Here is a 27359-nt window from a genome sequence, read left to right on the forward strand (position 1 = left end):
GTTTTCCGATAGAGATTATTCGACCCAATGGGATTCTGCTGAATGCTAATCTATCCAATTGTATTCAACTTAAACTTAAGTAACTATTGATAGAAAACCATTTCGCCGTCTGCGAAGTAAACACGTGGAATTCTGATCTTGGAAAATTTTAACTTTTTGATTTCCACGTTAATTTTATTCATTAATTTAAATAGTATTTTTGATAATTGATGAATTCAAATATAAAACTTAATGATCATCCTTACCTAGATTTTCTATAGAAGTATCCAGATGATTATTATATCCAAAATATTTAATACGATCACGCCAACATTAAATTTATAGAAGCGCGAAATTAATTAGACTCTGAGAAAAATGACTCGACTTAAGACATCCCTCGATGAAATTTATATAAAAGAAAGACGACATAGAGAGACTATATACGGTGTAGATGCTACAGCACCACACGCGTAGATAGACGAGACACTTTTCTCGTGGCTCTGCGGAGGGGACCAACGGGCCGGCACCGCGTATCATCGCCACAATAATACTGTTATCAAATCTATTTTCGGACCATAACGGCGACCAAAACTTTGTAACGTTTCTCAATATGTTATTCGAAGAAAAAGAATGGGACCTCACGAAGAGGGTGACGCCGTGCATGTCCAAGAATGGTCAGGCTCGGAATTGGTCATTTCTTCCAACGAACCCGGCGCGGCTCATCAAAACGAACCTCTGGAAAGGGGGCTCGATTTGAGTGGCCCACCGGTCAGAGAAGGCCCTTTGACCGAATGGCCGAACAGACACCGCCCAGAACAGCGTAGGATGACCAACGTCCGGCATTCCATGAACAGCGACAACCTACTAGCCTTCCAAAGCTACCAAATATCCAGGACGAGATGGGGACGAACCTTGCGCACGAGGTCACGCAGGTAAATAACAGAAATCCACCGACCCTTTTATATCGATAGTTCAATATCGACATCCCAATGACCGCCCCCTAAATAGTATATAACAACACTTGCATTCAAAGCACGTAGCGTTTGGTTATGGGATACTATGTCTCTCTCGACATATGACCTTTTGAAAAATTTTAGACCCAAATGTTTTAGGGGAAATTCCAATTTGTAAAAACATAAATAATGTAAATACAATAAGAGTATGACACTTTCCGTAGTTTTAATACTAGTTTTCTTACTATGATCTGACTTGGACCCGCAAACGCACTGAGTAGTATATTTTTGTCCTTGTTAGTGGTATATTTCACGTTGAACATATTTAGACACAAGCTGAACTAGCCTTGATTGCGCAATAACTTTAAAAATCAGTCCGATCATAATATTTCCTAATTGTCATACTTATTATTATTATTTTAATTATTTAAAAATTAATCGGTTATGGTTTTTGAACCTTCTATATTGGTAACATATTTTTCACACGAAATTAGGAAGTACTACTCCTCTTTGTGAAATATCATAAATGCTAAAACAGGCATAATAATAACTAATAATAACAAGAATAATTTGAATACACTAAAGGTTCAATATGCAAGAGAAGGAAAGACAGAAAAGGCACGTCTTGCAGGATATGGCCCGGCCTCTGAAACAATGGTTGATACGTCACAGAGGTCATCCGTATCCCAGTAAACTGGAGAAAATCGCCTTAGCCCTCGGCTCCCAAATGACCTTGGTTCAAGTGTCAAATTGGTTCGCAAATGCTAGAAGGCGTCTTAAAAATACGGTAAGTGTTTTATTTGCTTATCGCTAACCAGTAGCGAGGGCACAGAAGTATTGTATATGAAACGAGTCTGGTCAGCCGTACTATAAGTTTTACTATTTGGCCAAGCTCGTCATTAAGAAAAAGCCGATTGAATATTGCCCTTTTTGAAGGCTTGATATTAACAATAGATCTCTCGCCCAAACGGTTTCAGAGATATCAAATGGCCCGATTTCCGAAATTGATATTACGACCTCGAGGCCAATTAATAACCCGGCCCGCAATGTACAAGAGCGAGGTATATTTCAGATGATTAAGAAATATGAAAAGAGCTCAGTACATTACAACCATTACACCATAGCAAATAATGTTACCAACGAAATGTGAAGGAAAAATAGATACAATGAAAAAACCGGAGCGGTAATTTATGTATCGCTACTGTTTTGAACTACATGGTGGTAAGTGACCTACTAGGAGCAACAAAAACAGTACCCCACTCAAGGAGAGCGCAGCTAGCCTTTAAACACCCTAATGCCGTGTTGTGTACAAATTTCATTGGGCGAGCGTTTACCCCTTTACGCTGTAAGTTTTACGGAAAGGGGAAGACTATTTTTCCCTTCCGACGGCAGTAGGCGCTAAAGCTTCTAGCCAATGAAAATTGTACACGAGAAAATAGACGCTTTTGACCGGTGGCGTTCTCCTAGTGCGGAGTGCTGTATTTGTTGCTCCTAGGTGACCTATAGAACAATGTTTAAAAGCCTGGCAGCACGAGCGAATAACAAAGCAGATGAGATGATAAATTAGTAGGGCTGTGCGAGTACTCGAACATCATCGATTACTCAGTATTTTTTTAGGTCGAGTACTCAAACTCGACGTCGAATAAGTAATTGGAAAATACTCGTCGACTATCGAGTAACAAAAAATTGCATAGTCGGGTACCCGATTACTCGAATAAGCTGCTTTAAGTTAAAAGATGGGTTTTTGCTACTTTTTGGGGTGGAAATAATAAACGGTACCTACAAGACGTACCTACAATAAATGCTTTGAATGACCTGAGGGATGGATCACGGTTTTTAATACGTAGTGCGTCTGCGCGGTTTTTCTCCAAACAATATTATTAAGTTTTGGTTTTGGTTTGGAGTGTCACTTCACGAGTTCGGATGTCGGCCGGCGTTAAAACTCAGGAGTCTTAACTTCCTAAGCAATATACGAAAAGACGGTACATTAATAATTTAAAAAAAAACATATTGTATTGTTATTTTACTATTAATTGATAGCGTATAATTGGGCTAGTACGCTAATATATATACCACTAGTCACTATAATGTTACTAAAGTTGTGGAAACTGTGGTTCATTTAAATTAAAGGAATATTTTTCAGCATTGAAAGTTAGTTTATACTCATTTTAAATTTAATTTCCTAATTACTCGAATAAAACCAGCTCCTAATCAAGTATACCCGATAACCCGACTCGTTTAAAATATTACTCGAGGTATTTTCTGAGTTACTTGACTCGAATAAGAGAAAATTTCCCCTTAGCAAGTACGCGATTACTCGACTCGACTTCAATATTACTTGACTCGAATACTCAATGAAAAAAAAATCGTACTCGATACCCGACTCGATTGCATAAAACCACTACTCGCACAGCCCTATAGCTTACAAGGAGACTACCCGAGGTGTTACACACCGATTTTGTTCAAAATCGGGGGATTGGTAGACCTTCATGTAACTTGAAAAATCCTTAAGGGATTTTATTCAATGGGCAACGATTTTGCCATGGCAACGAAAAATGTTTTTGACAACTTAAAATGGAAATTTTCTCATTGAAAATAACATGGGATTTTGACCGATTCCAAGGGTCCCCCCTGTGAAACATTTTACAAAATTAAAAAAAAATTAAAATACCAAAATTATAAAAAAATTGGTCACATTTTTATCAATTTTTAAAAAAAAATTTCACAGGAAAATCGGTCAAAATCCCATGTTATTTTATGTTGTCAAAAACATTTTTCGTTGCCATGGCAAAATCGTTGCCCATTGAGTAAAATCCCTTTAGGATTTTTCAAGTTACATCCAATCCCCCGAGTTTGAACAAAATCGGTGTGTAACACCTCGGGTAGTCTCCTTGTTAGTAATACCTCTTAAGCCTAGTTCCCACTTAGCGAAAAAAACAATTTTCGCGCTGAAAATTGACGCTCGCGAATAAAGTTTGCGATTTTTTTTAAATTCGCCGCTAAAGTCGTGTCTCCGCGGTATCTAGCGAATGTTCTATTTTTTGACGTCCACACCTTGGCGATAAAAAGCTTCAGCCAATCAGAAAACGCGTTCCCTCGATCTATTCCGCTCCCGTCCGTCACTTATTAAGCCTAGGTCTTTAGAAAAGCGGCTCAGCCAACTTGACCAAGATACTGAAGTAAAGGTAATTATCTCACGAATAGAATCGTTTATTTATTGAAATTATCAACAGGAACATCCATTTGGTTCATTTTGAACTGATGTTTTATGTTAGGCCTAAAACATTACTAGTTGTTTTCAGCGTTTTTAAATTTTCGCGCTCAAGTGAGAACCGCTTCCCCAGCGACCGAAAAAACGCGTCTTTTTTCGTTGCGCGAAAATTTTATTCGTCTCGAAAATTCGCCAAGTGGGAACTAGCCTATAGAGCGGGCCCCAAATACGCTTTGCCCTGAACTACAAGTGGTAAAGCATTTCTATAAAAGGGGTAACTTTTATAAAACCAGGTAATATCGGAGAAACTTATTCAGAATGGTGGTGTGGTCTACGAGGTAATAGAATTCGCTGATTAAAATACTTAAAAAAAGTTGTAGAATGGCATAATGGTAACTTAAGTAATTGGCTCGAAACCGCAACACAAAAACCATTCTTAGGGAAATTTCGCGGAAGAGGTTGCGTATTATGACCATGGCAACAACCGAATGGCACATTATATCTCGCATATTCAAGTTAAATTTTTATTATTATAAATCATCCTTTATATTAACGTAATAAGCGCCCTATAAAAAACTTCATCAATCACACTGTTAATTCGTAATCGCACGATTTATTAATCACCCTGTGCATTAATAAACCCATATTCTGATAAAGTAAAATCTTTTATTATGCTATCCGGTTTCAACTATCGACCGTCGGTGAAAAAAAAATAATTGCGGATAACCGTAGTTCCTAAATATACGCGGAAAACGCCAACAGTTGTGAAATGGCGCCAGAGATAAAACCATTATTTCCGTCATATTTGTACTAATCGCTGAGCCAAAAGCTCGGGAAAAGAATGTCTAAGTGTTTTGAGATGCAGGGTAGAATTAGTGCACTAAAAACTGTATTGAAAATTAAGATTAATGCATGCAAAAATTTAACCGAAAATCCATAAATCACAGAAATGAGGAAACCCACGATTTCAAAGCGCCATTTGGGGACATATGATAGCAACGATGGTTGACTTTACCAATCGGCTGATGTATCATTTAACCTTCTAATCCTATACAATGCAAAATTTCAAAAATTGACAAATGACAAACGTCCGTGGACCCGAATACCGATCGCCGAAAATAATATTAGGATATCGATTCCATAGATGCGTCATTTACTATTTTAGCCTTTAAGATTAGTTTCCACAACCGCGCGTCATAATGTTATTTTTATTAAGCGCGTAAACAAATTTTTACCTGACAAAGTAGAAAAACGTGCCGTTACGCGAGCAAGTGGAAACCGAGCATTACGGTTGAAGAGTTTTGTACAATACGGCAGTACAGCGCCGGTACGTGAAACCTTGGACTAATGAACTATTGAGTTCGTATCATAAGTATTCTTCAAATTGCATCGCCATTCAGCTCTCCTACCGAGAGAATTGCGAAATGTTTCCACCCAAATACAAAGAAATCGAGCGAAAGATATTAGACCTACCGTCGTTTGCTTGTGATATTGTGCGTGTATCGGATACAGTGGCGCTACTCTAAGAACCGAGCGCGCTATCTAGATTCGCGTCAAATAGTTTCTCTGTTCTAAATCACACAAATACCCAATTGCGATTGCGTGTCGAAACGACGCAAAATGACTGGAACTGATAGGTCAAATGCTCAAAAGTACTTTTTAAAGTTTTATAAGAAGACTAAAAGCAGAAAGTTAGCATGGGATAGCATCTTAAGCCAGGGACCATTCCGAAATTACGCGAGGGAAAGAAACGACCTTTTCCGAGTTCATCCTCCAAAGATTAACAATTTGCAAGAATCCCCACCCTCTTAATAGACGCTTTCTACCCCTTCAATTATAATAACAATATAATTATTTTTCTTTAACTTTAAGCCTTTTTCATTATGATTTGTCTTTAAGAAAACTAATCATTTTCTAGATGAGAAAAATACTGCTTCTTTAAAAATGAAAATTCAGGTTCCAGTATAAAAATATCGAGGGGCTAACCCTAACTGCGATGATTACGTAATCTTCTGTAATCTTTTGTACTCATTCGTAATCCCGTAATCATTATGAAATCACGCGTACTCATCTGTAATCACGTGTAATCATTTGTAATAGCGCGTAATCATCTGTAATCACGCGTATTCATTGGAATTCTCCCGTACTCAATTACTCATCTGTAACAATTTTAAAGTTTTGGGTTGCCTGTGTACTCATCGTAATCATTCTGTACTCATCGTAATTATTCTTTATTCATCGTAATCATTCTGTACTCATCGTAATCATGTATACTCATAGTAATCATCTGTAATCATTGCGTTATCATGTGTACTCATATGTACTCATTAATGATTACGTAATCGATGTACAGGGAAATTCTTACTGGTTAGCCCCTCGAAAAATATGACTTCTTACGTAAAATTGTCCTAACACTTTATCCCCCTAGTAACAGTACCGTAGTAACACGTAAATAAAGCCCTATGAGTGCGGTACATAATTTGACCTTAGTATAAAAGTATACTTGGTGAGTACTCAGAGTGACCCTAGAATTTGAAATATAGTATTTTCGCGGCCACTAGCATTTTGGGTTGACAGTTAAACTAGTCATTGAAAACTCTTTGATACCACCATCTGCCTTTAGAAATACGATCCTTCTAAAAATTGCGATTTTCTATATATTTCCATTACTCAACAAAGAGATTAAGCTCAACAATGAAACGGGTAAAGTGATCGCGTAAATGATGCCTCGAATTAACGCGACGTTTGTTTCAAATAAATGAGATTGGGAGAGTGTTGAAACAACCGTTCTCCTCACGCATTTTCTATCGCTTAACCTCGCTATAATATTCTAATGTGAGGTTTTACTCGGGAGAATTAAGTTTAGTACGATATCGAGTTGCCGCGAGCGTGGAGTTCCAAGATGCTACGGAAAGAAGCAGCCAGAGTCGACAAACGCTCTGGTTGTTGGCATTGAGCGAGAGACCTAGTTGCCAAAGCGGGAAATGGGAACGAAAGTTTTCCGTTCATTCATCGAGAAGCGGCCGGAGAAACTCGGCTCTCATTCGGAAACGTCTCGTAACATCCGGGACACTGTCTCCGATGACTTAAAGCTAAGAACCCCTTTGGAAAAGAGCCCTTTCCGCTTTCGGATTTGAGCGGTATAGTCTCGGAAAAAAAAGCCCGAAACGCGTCGTCCGAAAAGTTCGCGTTTCGCTTTCGCTCGACACCCCGAAAGAGCGCGACAAATATTTTAAAACGGGGGTTAAAACTTCACAATGGGAACCAACTCCTGTTGGACTCAATTTGGTAATTTTAACAAAATCACAACAGAAAAATAAATAGCTAATAATGACTCGTAGAGAATTTCGTAAGCGTTGATATCGGAACGGTTTCAGGGCGAGCGAGCGAGATAGAGAGAGCGAGAAATTAAACAGCGAATTGTCGCAAACCGGAGGGAACGGAGTACGTGTTATTTTTGGGCGGCGATCCCGCGTTCTCGATTGAGGTTAAAAATAGCGGCTGACAGTCGGACAAGGACTTAAAAGGCGTTGGCAAATTATATTGCGACATATAAAATTATTAGTCGCTAAAGGCTCATTTGGAATTTTTCAAAAAGGAAATATTTCCGGTAGATTTTACCAAAAACAAATCCGGGCAGTAGCAAAACATTTTAGCCTTTATTAGTATAACTTTGTAGCACTTTTTTATTTTCTTGCCCATATTTGAAACAATCTTGTCCCGTCCCCTAAGGACCCCAGCTTTATTTTAATATTCTTAACATAAATTATTCGTTAACTACGAACTTAAAAGTAAATTTTACCTTGTTTAGCAATATTAACTTTTTAATTAATATTAACCTTAGCATTAATAGTAATATGAATTACCCCATTGGTGGTTATTGCTTAGCAGCGCAAGAAAATACATTTGGGAAGAATATATTATTATCACGGTGGTTTAAAAAATTGCGAATAGAGCCAAATTAACATACTCCGCCAACTGCTTAGACTTACGTTCATACTAGAAACCACGAAGTTTTATTTCCGCATTTGGTATAAAAAGTACACATAATTAAACTACGGATTTATCCATACGTGAATTTCCATTCTATTGGAATAGCATTTTAGGTACGGTACAGCGTCATAAATAAATTTGAGCCGTAACCTTCCATTTTTCAGGTTCGGGGCCAAGGATTAACGTGGAGTCAAAGAGTTCGAATGTACAACAGCTACGTTTCGGGAAATGCGGAAACATTGAGTATAGACTCGGATGACACTATATGGGACAGCGATTCTGAAGAAGGTAAGGTTACGGTATATCAATACGTCGATCCCACTTAGTGTCATTGCCACGTTTCTTTCTATTAGTTCGGCTTCATTTCGGCAGATGCCGCTGCGATAATCATTTTAAAAATCTTGAAATTGGCCCGCAATTAGCGTTCTCGATGATAGTAGGTGGGATCACGTATTTTAAGAAATTAAAGCGAATCACGCTGATGTGACGTATCGTACAGAAAAGGGGCTGCCAGGGGGCCAAGAAGTCATCCAAGTGCAAGGGCTGCAAAGATCCTACAAAGAACACGAAGAACACAGCTACTTTTCCAGCGCGCCATTGTCCGATAAAAGCCACGAATCAAACAAATGTCGGAAAAGATCCATTGGTCATTTGAGTGGAAATACTACTCCCGAGGAAGGCCTGACTGATCAGTAAGAGCGAGCGTAAGGCCGAGTAGTCGTGCGGATTTAGGGTATAATCGCGTCCTTTGTGATTTTCCAGTTCTCCCGCTAAAAGGCAAAAATTGCGATGCAGCAGGGGTTCGGATCGCTTCGCCCGCTGTATCCACCACGTGTACCCTGGCAACCCGGTTTTCCAAAATGGTTCCTCGGCTAATGAAGGAGTGAAAGTATCACCGTGGCAAAAATCCGACGACGACAACTCGAGGTCCGCGGCTGATAGCAGCAGCAGCGCCGTGTCGTCGGACGAGTTTGAAGATGACAAACGCGACAGCGTGGAAAATTAGTAAAGAAAACGAGACCATTTCCAGCCAGTTTAACGCGTTAAGGAAAATAATAATTTTCTTTCAATTTTGCAGTGATTATTGTCAAATGTTCAAAACAAAGGACGATGGTCGAGAAAAATATCTGGCTTGTCTGGACTTCTCAAAGGACGAAACGGCGATATTAAGTGAAGCCGAGGAAAGATTGAAGGACACTCCGGCAAAGTACAAATCGGCCATTTTGCACCGCTATCTTCGAGACTCATCGGACGGATCTTCGAATCCGAGAAAACGTTCTCACCGAGGCGCAACGCATCCTCCAAGAGACACCTTCAAGTTGGAAAAACCAGAAGAAATAAATAGTTCGTGTAAGTTTTCATTAAACACAGAGGGGCTAAAATCGACGGCTACACCGGAATCAATTTTTTCCCCCGCGGTAATATTATTTCGAGATTCGTAGATTTTGCGTGTTACTACTGTAATATTGCGTATATTATTTTTGAAATGACACATTTTTGAAAGATATTACGCATGTTGCACGTGATAACCCAAAGATATTATAAACAAGAAAATTCGGAAATTCTTGACAACATTTTGGCGATAATGCTTGAAAATACATGATAATTCTTTGGTAACACACTAAAATACTTGACACTACATGATAATGCTTTGGTAACACACGAAAATACTTAACACGCCAGAATACTTGACAATACATTATAATCAATTGGTAACACGCGATAATATTGAATTGAATTGAATTTTTATTTTTCTATTAAAAAAATGTTTTACAGAGATTAGAGGGCTAAGTCAGCTTGCGACTTGACAATACATGATAATCAATTGGTAACGCGCGATAATACTTGACAATACATGATAATCAATTGGTAACGCGCGATAAACTTGACAATACATGAAAATCCTTTGATAATACCCGGGAATACTTGGCAATACATGATAATCTTTTGGTAATACGCGATAATTCTTGACAAAAAATTATTATACTTTGGTAATACGCGATAATAATTGATAAAACATAATAATCTTTTGGTAATACGCGATAATACTTGACAAAACATAATAATCTTTCGGCAATACGCGATAATACTTGACAGTACATGGTAATACGGGACAATGCTGGACAATACACGATAATCTTTGGAAATACAGGAAAATATTTGGTAATACAGGAAAAATACACTAAAATATTGGTAATACACGAAAATGCTTAGTAATACATGATGAGTAATTTAGCAGAATGCTTGGTAATAAAGACACTAACATACTTGGTATTGCACTACAAAACGTGGTAATTGTCATCAACACTTTAAGGCTGTTTTATATTCCATAGTACATCGGAATAAACGATAATATTTGCATAATGCACAAGGAAATTCGGTAATACGTAACATAATGATATTTCATAATACTGAACAATATGTGGTAATACACGCCAATACTTAGTAATACTCTATATTACACCATGAAACATGATATTACACTAAATAAATTTGATATTATTTGGTATTACAAAGTAGAGTGTAATACGTACTTGGATAGCTCCAAAAACTGTTGACGATGTATCTTTAATCGTAACTATATCTTTTGCTCAATAGCTAAAAGAAAAAAGTTCCACTCCGAAGACGAAGAAGCGACTGAAACAAAGCGTAATTGTGATAGGTAAGCGCTCTATTGTTTGCATTATATCGGGCAATACAGTCGCGATTACTTCTAAACGGTAATGTTATTACAGATGCTCAACTAATGACAGAGAATATTCGGAACTCGAAGCGGCTGAAGTTTTAACAAACCTATCGCGAAGCTCAAATATGTTTTCTCATAAAATTAGTTTTAGTAATCACCCGCCTCTCCAGTAATTTTATAGCGTATAATTTTGATACCCCATTTCGACAAAGGCATTTTTTTAAACAAATTAAATAGAAATAACGTAAATATCACCTTTGGGTTTTCGTTTGGGTCTTTGACTGTGGCCTTTATAACGAAACACAATTTTGATTTCATTTAATTCTATTTATTTTTTAAAACAAGAGCAAAATTTTTAGGATGTCAAACTTTTAATTTATTTAGAAAATTAATTTTAGCATTCAATATTATTCTCGAAATCAACCTTACCCTGCTACTAATACCAAAGGTTATTAGTAACGGGTAACATTGATTTGTAGAATAACCGATTTAAGGCGATATAAATAATTTATTAAAATTAGATCGGGTACAAAAATTGCATCGTATGTAGCCATTATGGGGTGTTCATAAAGATGAACTTTGAAACGAAAAAGTGAGGCTTCCAAATTACATTTTTCACCCAATCGAACCAACTCAAATTCTAAATTCTGCTGTTCGTTTTGGAAATATTCCCAACTACCCTGACTAACACGCACTATTTCTAAGTTTGTGATTGACGTTTTTGCCTTATTTTTAACGTAGTTGATTTTTGCGCGTTATGATTTAATAACTCGGACTTAACACGGAACATCACTAACAACAGGGAGGGGAGCTTAAAGAAACACTTATGCCACTAATTTAATAGAACTAGTTAAGGTAATAGTAAAGAAACATTTGTCATTTTTTTGACACTTAACAAGTTCTTTCCGTCATATATCTCCGAATCTTAGAGATTCAAAATTCATATTACCAGGAATACATTAGGAATTATTATCCGAAGCAAGAACGTAATTAGTTAACGAAGAGCGTAAGAGTCTACCATCTAGGCCGGGTAGCACGATGTACTACCTAATCTTTGTACAACCCTGTTTTGGTCTCAAACGGGAACCGTCCATTTTCAAAATTGTAAAACCGTATCTCGTATCGGTTCGAACTAAAATAGTTGGTAGACAAGTCAAATGGAGTTACTGTTTCAATTTCATTTGCGATTTTCAGTCTTCTGTAGGTAGTACACCTTGAATCCGTAAAGGGGTAAACTCGTACATAGAGCATAACGGCGATTTGATTTGGGACGGTGGCGGCGTTTCGCGAAAATCACCCGGCGGCGGCGCGCCGATTTCTCCCCCCTATTGAAAATTTGGAGAAAAGAAAATTCCAAAATGTATTAGAAAATTAAAAAAAAACATTCAGAGCGGGATAAAAATTTATCGGCGTCGGCGGCGTGCCGAAAAGTATATGACTCGGCGGCGGAGGTTCGGCTCCCGAGATAATATCGGCGACGGCGGCAATTGATCGGCGGCGCTAGGCTCTACACGTACATTCTAAGTAAACTAAATACGTTCTTGGTCATATTAAAAACAAAGCTATCCTCGGATGATGCAATTTCTGCCATTAATAATTCGTTGGTCATTATTTGTGGGCCGGCCATTGATAGTTAAATCACCAGGGGTGTAACGAAGACTGTTTTATTTGGGGGTCAAAGGGGCGTTTGTGGAAGCTTTTTGTGTTGAAAGAGAAGTTTCCGGAGTTCAGAACCTCATGGGGAGGCCAGTTGCAGCTTTTCGAAGCTCCAAACTCGGAGCAGAGGCGTACTGAGGGTATAAGGCACCCCGTTCAAAATTTACGAAATGGTGCCACCCCCCCTATATATACCAAAATAATCATAATTAGCTTTGATATTTTAAAGATAGGAGTGGTTTTGGCGCCCCCTACATGAACGCCAGCTTGGCACCCGGTTCAATATTTACCCCCTGACCCCGGGTCGGATTACCTATGCAAACTCGAGGTCGTTGAAATTTTCATTTCGCGAAGTCGACCAAAAAATATCTACTCTCCCAAGTATATCCCTCGCGTTTCCATTTCGGGGAAAATTTCCGTTTCGTTAAAGTTACGTTTAACACTCGGTTTAGCCGCTACTATAGACTAGTTATTGACGTTTCTAAACTCAAGAGAGACCTCTAGCTTAAAATTTTACATATAATCTTTATAATTTTTAAAATTATTATGAAAAATCCAGAAATTAGTAAAACGTTTACTCTATCTAACGGTATTTTTTTAAATATGTTTTAAATTTCAATATTTCAATAATATTGCAAACTAATTCAAGTAGCTTTTAAGGGCCACAAAAACATTTGAATTTTGAGAGTCGGGCTACAGAATCACGGTTTTTGGAAAGCGGAAAGATATACCCGAGTCACGTGACGGAAAGGGAGGATCTACCTGAAATTCGTCCCGAAAATCTTCAAAAGATTCTGTGGACCTTTAAGCAGTCATGGACCAAGAATCTAATTAGAGACTCACTGATTCCGCACAAATTGTTAGTGTTGGTAAACATTCCATATTTAAACAACCAATCACAGCATCGCGATGGCAATTACGCCGTAGACTTGACCAAGGCTGTCATTTAAGGCGCGTATTTAAATCTACGGGAAAAAGCACGGGTGACGTTGATTAACGTAACTTTGATATTACTCTCTCTCCAGGGGTGTCCTATCCATACACCTTGAAACCCCTCATCATGCTGTCCTGGGGAAATTCCCGCGCTGGTACATTAGGAGATAAGAGACCTTAACTGGGACCAAATCATTACATTGTAAATAATTAATTTAAACCTATAAAGTATGTAAATAACAACGCACGACATTCCTTACATTAAATCGAGTAACCCGTTGGTCTTGAAAATTAAGAATTAAGCTCTGGTAACTTGTAGGCCTTGATAACTAATTATAATTAAAACATATACGTTATGGGCGTAGACTTAATCCTATATATTAATAGATGAACAAGCGAATGAACATTAACATTTCTCTTAATAATTTCTGTTTGCCTTCACCTACACTAGTTCCACTTTAACAGCAAATACACTAAAATAACTTTTTTTATAGAATTGAATGAAATATCATGCTTGCAAATTTTCCATAATAGGCCCTTATCATCTTTTCCTATCCTAATATACAAGCGAATGAAATGTTTGAATCTAACGCTTTATGAAATAAATTCTAAACGCATCCGCTTTTGCCTTGCCACATTAATTAAAAATTTTCAGAACTAACAGTCAATCATTATTGGCTGTAATTACTTTCAAAATTTATCAATTCGAACCACACCTCACTTCTTCGTGGACGAGGTTACGGAGTAATATCACCGTGTAGTGGTTATTTACGAAAATATTTTTGATACCCGTAAAAAACTACATTATAATGAAATGTTTAAAAATTAACGAATTTAAGTTATAAGCGGAAGTAATTAAACCTATGTCTTATTTTGTTACGAATAATTGTTTTTCATCAATGTTTACAAAATAAATAACGAGTCACATTTTCCCTTCCATTGACAAATTCAAGTAATGAGGTTTTAAGCTTTTGTACTCACTTGGAGGGCGTCCACACGTCTCATTCGTTGTTAGGGTCATTTTCATTATTTTGCAGAATAAGTGAAAGAAGAAAATATAGGTCGGAAATTAAAAATGCCTTTGTTGAAATTACCAGGTAATAATGGTATATTTTTTTGTAAAGCACCGATTTTACAGTTGTAAATTTATATGGAATTCTTCCTATTTGTAATAAATTTTTCAAAACAGGGTTGTATAGAATTATTAATTTACAACAACTTTTAACAATATAAAATACTTTTTAATACTAAAATAAACATAAATATACACTTAAAATATTTTTATTGCAATTGTGGCTTTATTGTATAGTATTATAAAATTTTCGTTCCGCGATATTTGTTTGACAACACTAACGAGAACTCGACTCCATTACGCTAGTTTTAATAGTTTAAGAAAATAAAACGTACATTCTTTTCAGTTTCCGATTTATTTTGTAAAAATTGAGAAATATTGCTTTTGTTCTACAAAAAAATCTTTCATAATCAAAAAAATATTTAAATGTATTAAAAAAATATAATTACACCTAATTTAATATACTTTAAATACCGAACTATCTTTAAATTTTATACGTATGTACATTATCTAAAAAATATCTGACTGTATATATAAAAAAATTGCTATATATGCGTATTTCGATATCAAAAATATCAATTTAAGAGAGAAGGAAAGTCCGTAAGTCTCTCGCGCGTGCCAGGAACTACAACTTGTTTAGAAATGGCACATTTCCTATGGACACTCGAATTAGGAGAATGGGCAAAATGTACAATGGTATAGAGACTCTGAAACAGCTTTAGCACCATGCAAAAATACTGTTTTTAACATCGTATTAAGTTAGCATTCTTAATTTGTTTAACGCTACACACGCGCGGGATACTTTGAAAAATGTAAGATACAAACTAATTTTTAATATAAGTAGCCCTATTAGATTGCATTGACAATAATTTATAAGCAAAACGTTTCTCGCTACTTTTTTTCTTTTGAGAGCATTCTTTGGGTGCATAAATGGCCATTTTTATAGCTCACTTTCAGTCGCTTCTAAACTTCCACGATTTTTGAAAATCTGCATAACGCTTTCGAGTATTTCATTTTTCGCCTGCAATAACGATCGCTTATCATTTAGCCAATTCGTAACAAGATGGCGGGTTTTCGGCAATTTTACCTGTGCTACGTTTAAAAGTGCGAAAATGTGCGAGATTGTCATGCACAAAAAAGCGGCCTAAATCAAGTGTCAAAGTTTGCGGAATTTGACGGCCAAACCAAGTGCAAGTTGCCTTTAAGCTGCAAAAATTGCATTTAACATTCAAATAAACCACTTTTCCGCAATAAGGCAAAAAAAAATGCACCGAAATAGCGCAGCATTGATACACCAATACACACGTTACATAAACGTGTACGAAAATGGAGCTAATTACCAAAAGTTCGATACGGGTACTTTGAAAATCAGCTCAGAAAACGTTACGTAATATTCGCGTCGTTTGCGATGTACCAAACTTTAATAGAGTTTAATATTAATTTGTAGAAGTATCAAACAGCATTTGAGTAATTCTGGGACTAATAAAGTATTAGCAGAAGTACAAAAATAAATATGACATTAGGCCGAATTGTTTACTACACCCTGGTGACTCAAAAAAATATTTTAAAAAATCTAATTCTTCTACTGATTCATTAGTGGCCAAAATATTAACAAGGGCTGAAAGAGCCATACTTCTTAGTATTACGCTACTTGCGGAATTAACGTTGTCTGCTTTGATGTTCAAAGAGTCACATCTAGCATATCGGAACTTCCGGCGACCATGAGACCTTAGCGTATACGTGTATTTAAAAGCGCCAGCTCGTTGAAGCGCTTTCAGCTTTTTGGCAGTGTGATTATGGGCGCGTGCACACCAGGCGAAAAAAGAGTGCGTAGTAGCGCTAGTTAGTAAAATCTCTGACCTCTTGAATCAACCTCTGAAACTGGACTTGTTGTGACTGCTGATCCAGTTGCAATTGCTGCCGAAGTAGAGAGAGCTCGTTCGTCATGTACTCCATCGTAGTTTGATCCGTCGTTCCAGCGACCTTCTTCTGGTCCGACGACGACGCAATTTCCTCCAGTAGTTGACAAAGAGACGCTTGTTCCCGGAGCAAAACCGACATCTACCGTCAGAGAAAACAATTCTCGTTACATTAAAGAGTGGTCAACTCCAAAGAAAATAACGCGTTGAAATACCTGGTCAATGGCTTGACTAAACCTAAAATTGAGGGCTTCGTAATCGGATGAACTGTTGGCCTTTACCAAGCTGATTTGCTGGCTCAATAATTCTTCCATCCGGCCAATTTCCCTGAAGATTTCTAGCCGCAGTCGGTGGACGCTCTCGAGACTAGAACTGTCGCGATTGAAAGATAAGTAAAACGATACGTTTAAAAACTTAAAGAGTGAAACGTACATTTGATCGGACGAAAGGAACGGATACAGGCGAAGAAAGCGGAGAGACGAAGATTCCAACTGTTGACTCTGAAGGCGATACTGCTCCAGCGCCAATTTCATATGTTTCAGCTCCACCAACGCTTGGTTCTTCTGAAAATGGACGCAATTTCAGCGGAAATACGAAAATTAAAGAAGGACAATTACCGCTAATAAGTCTTCTTGCGCCAATTTCGCGTTTCGCGAGAGTACTGTCCGCGGTGAAGTCGAGGATACGGTGCACCAAGTAGCTCGCCGTTGTTTCGAACCGAAGGCTTCGGCTCCGCTTAAGTCTTCGAAACTTACCTGGCACGAGACGTCATTGGCGCTTTTGTTCCTGGAACTAAAACGAAATCTTAAGTACCACCAAATAAGAACGGACTTATTACGAAGGAGACTAACGCTTTTTTGTCGAGCGTGACCGCGGATGAGTTTCCGGCGTAGTCGGAAGCGTCACTAGGCGCGGCGTCGCAGTTTATTAAAGTAGTTTGGCTCGAGGACAATCGTTTCGACAGAGGATCCGTTTTGGTCCACTGAAAATGCTTTTCTAAGGTATTGGCGGCGGTTTCTCCGGTAATCGGCACCCATTTGCGAGGAGTCGGCTGAGGGTACGACCCCTTCCGTCTATTCACTTTCTCAAACTGAGAAACCGAGGAGTTCGAGGAATGGTTTCCGTCGGTAATAGTTCCCGAGGAACTGTTCCTGGACATAGTAGAAGACGGCGACAGCTGATTCGAACTGGCACTAGACCAATGGTCGCTCGGCGGACGTAGGTTGTTCAGCGATATCATGGGGTCCGAATATCGGCTTCGTTGGCTGAAATTCGGCGACAGCGGGGGCGAAGACGCGTTCCCGGTGTCGTCCCGCTCGCACCAAGTCACTTCGACCGGAGGGATTCGTGACAGTGACGTCTCTATCGTCGCGTTCTCTTCCAACGAGGAGAAATCCTTTCATTCGAGGAACAAAATAAATAGTCGGACAATTACTTTCGAAATATATATCGTACGTTTTTTCCAGGTGGCGAACATAAATGTCCATCTTCAAAGCCACTGCTTTCCGATAAACTTCCTAGAAAATTTATAATTTTATTACTATTTCTCGTAAAGTTACGTTTGATAGTTAAGTACCTTCAACGGTTAATGGCGATTGGAAAAAACTAGGACTACCGCTTTGATCCGCCGTAATCTACAAACGAATAAGTTAATTAGAAAGAGCACTCGTGGACTAATGAAACCACGACGAAATTCAATTTATACCTCTTCGAGTTCAAAAGATTCTTTGTTTTCTAATTTGCCTTTTTCGGCGTCCGGAAACGGGCAGTTCGCGTTTGAATTCGTCGTTTTGGCGTCGTCGCTAACGAAGTCTTCGATTTTCAACTGTCGGACCAGCGCGGGTCGATTTCTGCGGTCACTTTCCGACGGTTCTTGAAGGCTTAAGTGCATCTTCCCCTCAGAGTGCGACAGGCTCTTCTTTTCGACCATGGAACTTTTCGAACGATGCAATTTTTTGGCGTTGTCTTCCTGTTCTCGGAGGCTCCTTTCGAGGTGAAGCCGTTTAAACACTTCCTTCAGTCTGTGATTTCGAGCTCGCGGAGATTCCGCTTCTTAAGTAGAGGTTAAAAGCGAAGCGTATCATATTACCAAGAATGCATTTATTTATACTGTCGGGAAAATGACTATGTCGAAACGATCCGAGAACATCACGGTCGAATTTTGCCCCCGGTTCGAAAGGGCGAGGTGCCGGCGTATTCTTTAACCACGTAAAAAAAAAGAGAACCAATGAGAAACCGCGATATTTTATTTTTTTCAGGGGGAGGAGCTTACTATTCGAGCGTGAGAAAGATCGGGGGCGACGCTAAGACGTCTCGATATAGTCATTCTCACATTACGCTATCATTTCTTTTTAAATGAAAGAGACGAGACGCTATCCATTACATCGCGTTAATGGCGTGTTCTTACGCCACAAATTCATAGTGTCTCGTATCGAGAAGAAATAACGAAAGTAAGGTCACGGTACCATTGAGCGGCGAGCTCGGCGATGAGGGCGCGGCGGAATTTTCGGGGGACGTTTGAACCAAGTCACCTTCCGGGTCGAACTTGAAAGTGTGAGATCCCAGAATGACTTTCTTATGCTTCAGAGAGGAATTTTCGGCGCCTTGTTTCAACAAGAACTCTCGGTTAGCCGGGTCCAAGATGCTGTCGGACCTCTTCAGGACTTTCCCGTGCTTGAAAGCGGTGGCGGCCAGGACGGCGCTGGCGAAGGAACGTGGTTTCGAAGTGACGGGACTCATGTTGGACGAGGATATCGAGCCGGTACCGCCAGTGGCCGCTCCGACGACGATGCTCCTGCTTTTCTCGCCGAGTTTCTCGATGATTTTGGTGGCGATGGCCGACGGTTGCTTGTTGTCACTCGGGGACATGGCTACGTCGAAGAGATTTGGCAAAAACAAAAAAGGTTTGCGTGCAATGGCAAAAAATAAAATCATCCGTAAGCCAAAATAAAAGTTCAAGAAATACGGTGAAATTAAATTTCACCGCGAGAGAAACGTATTTTAGCTTTATATAAATCGCCGATAAAGTTGAGAATATTTATTTGGTCCATGGAAATAGTACAACTAGACCTTCTTCGGACTAGTTAGACATTAACAATATTTGATGTATCACTTAAAAATGTATCCTTCATCATATTGGAACAAACCACCAATTCGTTCGAAGCTACGTATGTTTTCGTATGAATACGCGGAGGAGTTAAATTAGGAACTGAATTTCCTTTATCCGACATCAAATATTGATGTCGGATAATTGTATAGTGAAATGGTTTGCAATTAGCCTAGGACAACTCGATCACGCGTTTTTTGTTCAAACAACAGCGCGACAAAGAATCTAATCGTGGTTTATTTGTTCAATAAAATTTCAAAAATTAACAACATTTTGGGAGTAACTTGGGCAATACTTGAAAAACTATAGTTAAAATTCACTTTTAAACACAGTTTGTCACGTTTATATTAGCGGGATATGGGCACTTAAGGGTAGTATGTCATATTGTCGAAAAGCGTTATATATATATGGCGTATCACAGAGCCAAAAATATTTCCAAACGTGGTTTTAGCGACATTTTCATTTTCTTTCTTTATCACAGGCACGATAGATAGATATATATTTATAAAGGTTACCGGTAAAAATGTAACAAATATTTATACACTTATGATACAAAGCTACCGTATAAAATAAGCTTAAATTAAATTATCGAGTTAAATAATTTCTTTTAAAATAATCTCGCGAGAACGTGTACGTATCATTCTCAAGAAAAATATGGCAAACCTAAATCTTGTACAATCGTAGGTATTTGAGAGCTAATTTCGAAACACGTTGTTTCTTTATCGTTTCAACTATTGCCTTTCAGAATTGCTAAGTTTACGTGTCATTAAAAGCATGTTTTTGGGGAACGTTTCTGAAGCTAATAAACGGGGTATGGTAAGGCTCGCGAATTCAATTATAAAACTTTCATATACATCCTAAGCTTGTTTTTTTTCTTCAGAAAGCGTGGAAGCTCTGATATTACCCTGATATGTGCGTGATGTCGATATGTATGTGTATATGGCGCGCAACGTTATAAATAAAAAATGGCACTGGTAATTTAAAAAAAAACATGAAAAAATATTTTTTCCCAAGAATCACAGTACCGGGAAATAATTAATCCGTAGAAATAATTCATAAATTTGAGATTAGCAAAATTTCTAAAGCATTAACTAACGTAATCATCCATATCGGGAAAAAGAGGTACCAATTTACTGACAAGACGGTCACGTTTTTTTTAGAAATCTGTGAAAATTGTAAAGATGAAAAAGCCTCTAATAACACCGAATCTTAAATAATTTTAAATCTCATTTGCCAGTTGAATACCTCCTTATTACCGTTTATATATATATTTTTTTACGAATAATTTAAAAATTTTGAAATATTTTCTGTATATTGTCCAAAAACCCTTCCAAATAGTGGAGTATTTTAAGGCTACTCGTAGCAGTAGGCCAATAGTTAAGGCTGTCATTAGTGGATCCACTTGAATTTAACTATAGCATCGTTCATTGGCTAAAACTTTCTACCTAACAGGCTTAAGGCGTGTAATGTTATTTTCCGATGTCAGTGCGCATAGACGAATAGGGTATTTCAAAGTAAAATAATTAAATGATCAAAGAAAATAAAACTAGCACTGTAGAATAACGCGAGGCCCCCAATCCCATTTTTTAAAGCCGTTAGAGCTTGCTATTTTGCAAATGTATCACATTTTATACCGCAACGAAATCGTACGAATTCCTAGTGCAGATCTATATAAATTCCGGCTACTATCGCTACGCTAAAAATGGTAGTGATAATTTTTGATATATGGCCGTATTATTTCGCTTTGTCAAGGTTCACCAACGAAGCTAAAAAGTTCACGGATGGTCAAAACGACGCGTCTTATTTCCGGAGATTTACGTAACGTAAATTAAGAGCATTTGCTATCATTTTAAAGTCGCTTATCAGCGTTAGAACAATGACCATCGGTGTAAGAGCGTAATTGGGGCAGCCTATAGATAGGAAATCGAGTAACGCTGACGCGAGAGAAATGACGGCTTTTGACGTCGGAAAATTACCATTACACGCTTCAACTAATTTTGAATGGTAAGCAAAAAATATTTTCTAATACGTAACCTGTTTGTCAATACTGTTCAAGTCCGTTGGGAATGTCACGTGGCAAGGACGACCAAACATTGTACGACAACAGCTATACTATCCTAATATTAACGAGTCTACTGGAATGTGTTTTAGAAACCGTTTCTCTTCAATAATGGAACTACAAACTACAAAAATAGGTGGCGTGTGGGGAAGGACTAAACCAGGCTCGAACGAAGGATATTCTTCCTAAAACACTGCGATCCCACGGTGATGGCCGTGTCGGAAGACGAGAAGCTGCAACTACTGGACGTCCCAAATAGCACATCGTCCGTTTCGTTCACTCTCTCCCACCATTCGGGAAGTTTGGGCGTGCCCGATCGCTGCAAGGCGTTCTCCGCCAAGACGGCGAGAGGCGTGTCCAGCGGCTGGCCACCGCCCGCCGACACGCCCCCGATACCGTTACAATTGACTATGTCGGTTCGATAGAGGCCGCCGCCGTCCGAAACAGTCTCGACCGACGTGATGGCGATCTCGGGTACCTTGCGCGTCACGAGGCTCTTAAGGTTCTTGCTGGCCACCGCTTGCGCGTTGTCTAATCTCACGCTGGAAGACTTCCGCTTGGTTCCTGTCCACCAGCGGGCGTAGCCGGATTTCGAGTCCCAACCGGCGTCCGTCACGGTCGGAAAATACATGTAATCTGAAACTGGGGGTCGGGGGAAAACCCCCGAAATAGAAATTTGCAACCTTGTCTTTTTTCGTATATGGCAAAAGAAAATTCTACTACAAATTTCCAGGTGCGACATAATCATGCACTGGTTAATCACAACATCCAACGCGATCAACGATAGTAAAAAATAAATAAACAAAAGTGTTCACTGCAAATCACCGCTTCTTAAAAGTGTGTAAAAACAACAACAGTGTTTTTTTCTCAAAAATCGTGTATATATATATACTTTACAACGAACAAAAAATAAAACCAAAATAATAAAAAAGGAGGTCGAACGAGAACTGACCTGCGAGTCCGCGGTATCCCAAACAGCTGCATTCTTGTTTTTGGAACTCCTCTTCTTGCTTGCGTAGAAACGTCAACAAATCAACGCCACGCGCCGACGACGGCTGCGATAAAAATCTCTGAGGAATTCGCGCTAATGGATCTTGAGCGGCGCTTCCAAAACCCAACGCTAATAAAATTTCCTCCGGGTCTTCGCGTCTGGCTTCGAGGAGAGATTCGACGCTGTGAAAGAGCAACAAAAACACCCGGAAAGATCAATAAGCGGGGGTTGCCGGATATAGGCGATTTCAAATCAAAGCCGCACCTGGACAAACTCGAAACGGTTGAAAAAGTCGACGTTTCTGAATTGAAACTGCTCTGTTTCATGCGAAAGTCCGTTAAAGACACGTGGTGTCCGCCCGGAGAGAGAGACTCTTTGCGTTGAGACGGGCTGGAGACCCAAAAAGAAAAAACTACGATTAAATTGGGCGACTCGCTCGTTGTACGAAACGCCAATGAGAAATGAAAACAATGAAAAGTTATTTTTTATTATAAGCGACCGCTAGTGGGTTATGGCGTAGCGGGATTCGTAAAAAAAACGTCACCAAATGGGCGCGCCAACCGCGACTACTTTTTTCTCACGGGTGTACCCGCGTCATTGAAATTCACCTGGGTATTTCTGGTATGGAAACGTCTACGACTCCATCGATATTTCTCGCTAAAAATATTTAAAATAAATCGCGCGTAAATTACAGTGGTTATTTCGTGACGGTGGGTTTTCGACGGATTACCTTCCGCGCCCAAGTTAAGGTTGTCCTCGACGAAGGAGCTGACCAGAGCGTCGCCGTGGCTGTGATAGCCGCTGTCGTGACTGACGGAACTGCGCTCGGGAGGTTGGACGCCTTCGCTCTCCAGTCTACGCGAAAGAAAATGGGACACTTCGGCTTAAGAGCGAAAACTACGTTTTTAATTAAGTAAATCTATACACGACTGCGTTGCGGGAATCGGTACTTCGGGTCCTGAGAAGTTCATTTCTAAACAAATCGTTAAAATTCACCTTAGATCTCTCTGGCTAATAACCAGGGCCGCCTCACTCGCGCTTTTATTAAACCATAAAAATAATTTCAACAATAAAATTTAACCGTTACGATAGTTGGAAAACAAACATTTAGTAATGATTAATGAATAATATGTCCCAATTCGAGTGTCGATTAAAACCAAATCAAATAAGAAAATATAGTTTAATAGTAGCTGCCTATAAGCGATGAAATTTGAATAAAGTAATAATTTTTTTTCGGCTTACCTTTGTTCCCCGTTCAAGTCAATGGAATTCACCCAGTCCTGCACGGTTACGGGAGATTTGGGCGGCTGGGAACATTGACCTAGTTACGACAAAACCACACGATTTAATGAACGTGTAAATGAAAGCGAAAACTTAATTAAAAAAAGAGCGCGCAGTCATTAACAATGACGACACATACTCAATGCTAAATCATTGGCGTCGACATTGAGGATGAGACTGTTCTTCGGCGTTTTAAAATTGACGGGTCTGTTCGAATCGTTGTCGTCCAAGCCGTCGACCAGGACACCCGGGTTGACTTCCAGAGAGACTTGTTGCACGATGGACGAGATGCACTGCTCGGCCTCGCTCGTGTCCGGACTGAGCGTGATCTTGGTGACGCGCGGTTGGCCGTCGGAAACTTCGTCTTCGACATCGCACGACGAGCTTTGAATGACGATGGGGGGAGCGATAGGTTTGCCTTCGTTACGATGATGATTAGCGGGCGAACTCATTTTTGTCGGGCTGTCCCACAGACACGGAACTTCTTCGGTCACCGTCCCAATTTTCTCCCAATAGTCTTTACTCTTTTTAATCGCGACTAGTTTTTCTTCGGCGGATACGTCGCTCCGTAGGACGTTGAGGACGGCCTTCAGGTGAACGCTACCGTACAATTCCGTGTCTGACTTGACATCTCGGTTGGCGGAACGACCCGGCGTCACTCGATGTCGGGGACTGGGAGGTGGCCCGTAAGAAAAGTCGCTGGGAAGCGAAACGACGTCTTTCCGCCGAATGGCGCCATCATTCCGTAGAGCAGCCGAGCCACCGCCGCTCGTTCCGTTTTTGCAACTAACTTTTAAAAACGTTCCGGGTTTATCGCTGGAAGCTTCTTTAGAAGGATCGCGTCGCTGTCGAACCGAAGTTTTACTTTTGGGCAAATCGCGCGTGGTCTTATCACCGAGAGTTTTTTCCTTAGTCGCGAGTACGTTTTGCCGGGGACTTTTCGTTGCGGGTACTGAACTTCTGGAAAATGCGTTTTTAGCGGCTTTAAATTGAAAATTGAGACGTTTCGTGAGTTTCGTTTGAAAATCTGGCAGAGATGGCCTCCTCTTGGCGCCGGGGAGTTTCTCGTTGACGGAAGCGTTCGCGGCTTTGGTCAAATCGCTGACGCTGGTGCCGAGGGCGGAAGCCCCGCGTTTGATAGCCGAGATGGAACTGGTCAGTTTTTGACGAGCCGCTAATCTAGGGCTAGTTTTGGGACTACCACAATCATTTCGAGTCTCTTCGCGTTTAGGCGGCCACTTTTCAGGCGCATCACCGACGTCTTTCGGCGCGGGCTGCTCTTCTCCGACGAGTGTTTTTGGGCTGGTAGATACGAATTCCACCGCATCTGTATGGAGGTAAAAAAAAGCGCCTCTGTAACGAAATCTCCGTGACTGACAAAAGCGCGCCTAAATACGAAAGTAAACTATTTAGGTTTACACCAGCAAATAAAACAAACGATTAGAGATAAGATAAATAAAAAATACTCGCCAAAACGAGCTTTCAAGCTTCGCTACCAGATTCGTGCCATAAAAATCATAAAACTACGCGTAAAAAACATTCGTTTCCCACCGTAGAGGTAAAGTCAATTGTATATAATTTTGTAACTTTTATATACGAATTCGCTTCTTAACTTTATATTGCCTCCGAGATTTCGGCGGGAAAAACGTTTCTTAGCGCACGTAACAAAAAAAATTAAAAGATTGATAAATTCTTCGAAAAATTTACTAACCAATTATGTGCGCCAGTTGCAAAAATAAAGCATCACACAGCTCAAAAAAGCAATCGGGGTTCTAAAAATAAGCATTTTCGTCTGTAATAGCAAACGCTGCCCTTTAAGAACGATCATTAACTCAAGACAAATGCTAAGGTATCCACAACTAAATTAGGACTGGCATTTGTGGTACCAGTACTATTCGCTACTGGGGGAATAAGGGCAGCGTACTCGTACGTTTGATAGGAAGACTCTCGTTTGATTTGACGGTTGGCGTTAAATGGTAATTAGTCACCCATCACCGAAATCATCGCTAATAACTATCACTAACTCAAAAACGTGATTATTTAGTTTTCACCTTTAATAACACGCGTAAGTAACTAGGAAAAATCGTATGTGCCAATTATGCAAATTATTTTATACAAAGGCTGACGGGAAGACCTAAAATATGAAAACATATTAATTTTAGAAAAGAGAAATATTTTAATAAAACCAAAAATTTACATAAAACATCTTTTATTTTCCTCAAAGACCGGTTTGGAGAAACGAGAGTCTTCCCATAGAAACCATATTTTTCTACTTGCAGGGCGGGTTGAAATTAAAATACCTCTTGCAATATTAGTAGTACTCATGGCAAAGATGCAAGAAACGAGAAAGTAGACGATTTGGTAGTAGAGCATGAAGGTTGGTAGAGGACCATCCAATACACCAAAGATATTCTTTAAAAACATCTCCAAGTTGTTACATTGCTCTCATTCGCAAATATGCCTGCCGTGCCACCAAATTACGTTGTACCCTCCTTTCCCGTTAGAATAATTAATAAAAAAAAGGCTTTAATGGACATTACAGCTGGGGTTCGGGATGAAAATCTAACACAATCAAATCCTTCCAAAATTGAACGTTCAAAGCCTGTTAAATCATGGCCTCGGTTGTCTAATGTCAGTGGCGTTGGGACGGAAGTTAATTATTTTTCAGTATCCATTTTGAAAGGAGAGTGCAAAAGCAGCCTTGATTAAAAATGTATTCTTCTGATTTTCTAAGGCCTCGGATTTCAGGAGTTACTTGGCCAAAAATAAAAATTTTGTGAACTATCAAAAAAGGGGGCATCAATCGTGCGTTACTGCTTGGTATTCATGGAAACAACCAATTTACTAAGCGAATCTCTTTCCTTATATGGTGTCACAATAATCACCATTATTAATAATTTAATCATGATTAATTGATCATTTCATCAAAACTACAAGTTTGATTTAAACTCTTGCTTATGTAGATCAACTATTCAATTTATAAAAATTAAATATAATATAATAGGTAATATTAATAAATTTAATCTTGATTAAATCATTCGATAACCTCGTAAGTTATCTTCTCCGTGAGAAAAACTAAGCCCTCTCACTCACCACAGACTGTAAAACCGTCAAACTGTTTCTACCATTGTATCATCAGTTGTCAGTTTTTACGCACATGCAATATCTAACAGCAAATATTAAAAAGGAGAAATGTGGAAGGCGCAAGTAAACAATACTCAACTTATTTGCAATAAAAATAATACACCCTTTTCAGGTGAAGGACATTAGTTTTTTCCACTTCGTTCACTACAGGGAAAGAGCTTATGAAGCCTTAGTTAATTATATGGCAAAGTTAATGCAAAATAATAAACGGTTTCAATTAAAGTCACAAGAAATGGATAAATCCCTACAAAATATCCCTCCATACTATAGTTATTTGAAATATTACATCTATTAATTACCCCAAACTTTGCTAAGTAGCTCCTGTTATAGTAACAGTTACTACTTACTACTAATTGTAAACCAGAAGTAACTTTTG

The 27359-nt window shown here is 39.1% G+C and overlaps 2 protein-coding genes across 6 annotated transcripts; one reads left to right on the plus strand and one right to left on the minus strand.

The window, feature by feature from the left end:
* Nucleotides 1-602: 602 nt before the first annotated feature.
* LOC149947514 (uncharacterized) lies at nt 603-14601 on the plus strand. Its single transcript, XM_090172708.1, has 8 exons — nt 603-911; nt 1518-1719; nt 8301-8424; nt 8636-8828; nt 8899-9141; nt 9215-9486; nt 10735-10798; nt 10872-14601. Exons 1-8 carry the CDS (start codon nt 610-612, stop codon nt 10993-10995), a joined length of 1524 nt encoding a protein of 507 aa, XP_090028834.1. The 5' UTR covers nt 603-609; the 3' UTR covers nt 10996-14601.
* Nucleotides 14602-14630: 29 nt separating this feature from the next.
* Nucleotides 14631-26179, minus strand: olf186-M (Ki-ras-induced actin-interacting protein-IP3R-interacting domain olf186-M). Of its 5 annotated transcripts, XR_016480480.1 has the most exons (19): nt 26140-26179; nt 23979-25166; nt 23801-23879; nt 23484-23531; nt 23289-23413; nt 23167-23215; nt 22823-22948; nt 22520-22740; nt 18868-19272; nt 18108-18454; nt 17979-18036; nt 17858-17919; nt 17254-17798; nt 17020-17194; nt 16835-16965; nt 16618-16774; nt 16344-16544; nt 15571-15689; nt 14631-15504 (listed from the first exon to the last, which is right to left on the minus strand). XR_016480480.1 is itself a non-coding variant. In XM_090172705.1 (18 exons), the coding sequence occupies exons 1-18, from the start codon at nt 26162-26164 to the stop codon at nt 15424-15426; spliced, it is 4020 nt and encodes a 1339-aa protein (XP_090028831.1). In that variant the 5' UTR covers nt 26165-26179; the 3' UTR covers nt 14631-15423. The 5 variants fall into 5 exon arrangements, 4 of the variants coding, with proteins under 4 accessions (XP_090028831.1, XP_090028830.1, XP_090028832.1 ...); XM_090172705.1 differs by lacking the exon at nt 15571-15689 and having other exon boundaries at nt 18108-18451; XM_090172704.1 differs by lacking the exon at nt 15571-15689.
* Between the last annotated feature and the right edge of the window lie 1180 nt (nt 26180-27359).

The sequence above is a fragment of the Leiobunum rupestre genome, chromosome 4 (assembly GCF_980474605.1).
Source record: "Leiobunum rupestre chromosome 4, qqLeiRupe1.1.hap1, whole genome shotgun sequence".
NCBI lineage: Eukaryota > Metazoa > Arthropoda > Arachnida > Opiliones > Sclerosomatidae > Leiobunum > Leiobunum rupestre.

What these genes read in the sequence shown, in the direction of transcription:
- LOC149947514 (XM_090172708.1), top strand. Translation starts at nt 610, where the DNA reads ATGGGACCTCACGAAGAGGGTGACGCCGTGCATGTCCAAGAATGGTCA. An exon ending in TTGCGCACGAGGTCACGCAG is followed by an intron (nt 912 to 1,517) that starts GTAAATAACAGA and finishes AATACACTAAAG; the next exon opens with GTTCAATATGCAAGAGAAGG. An exon ending in GAGGAAGGCCTGACTGATCA is followed by an intron (nt 8,829 to 8,898) that starts GTAAGAGCGAGC and finishes GTGATTTTCCAG; the next exon opens with TTCTCCCGCTAAAAGGCAAA.
- olf186-M (XM_090172704.1), bottom strand. Translation starts at nt 26,164, where the DNA reads ATGAGTACTACTAATATTGCAAGAG. An exon ending in ATCGCCATTAACCGTTGAAG is followed by an intron (nt 17,920 to 17,978) that starts GTACTTAACTAT and finishes TAAATTTTCTAG; the next exon opens with GAAGTTTATCGGAAAGCAGT. An exon ending in GTCACGCTCGACAAAAAAGC is followed by an intron (nt 17,195 to 17,253) that starts GTTAGTCTCCTT and finishes ATTTCGTTTTAG; the next exon opens with TTCCAGGAACAAAAGCGCCA.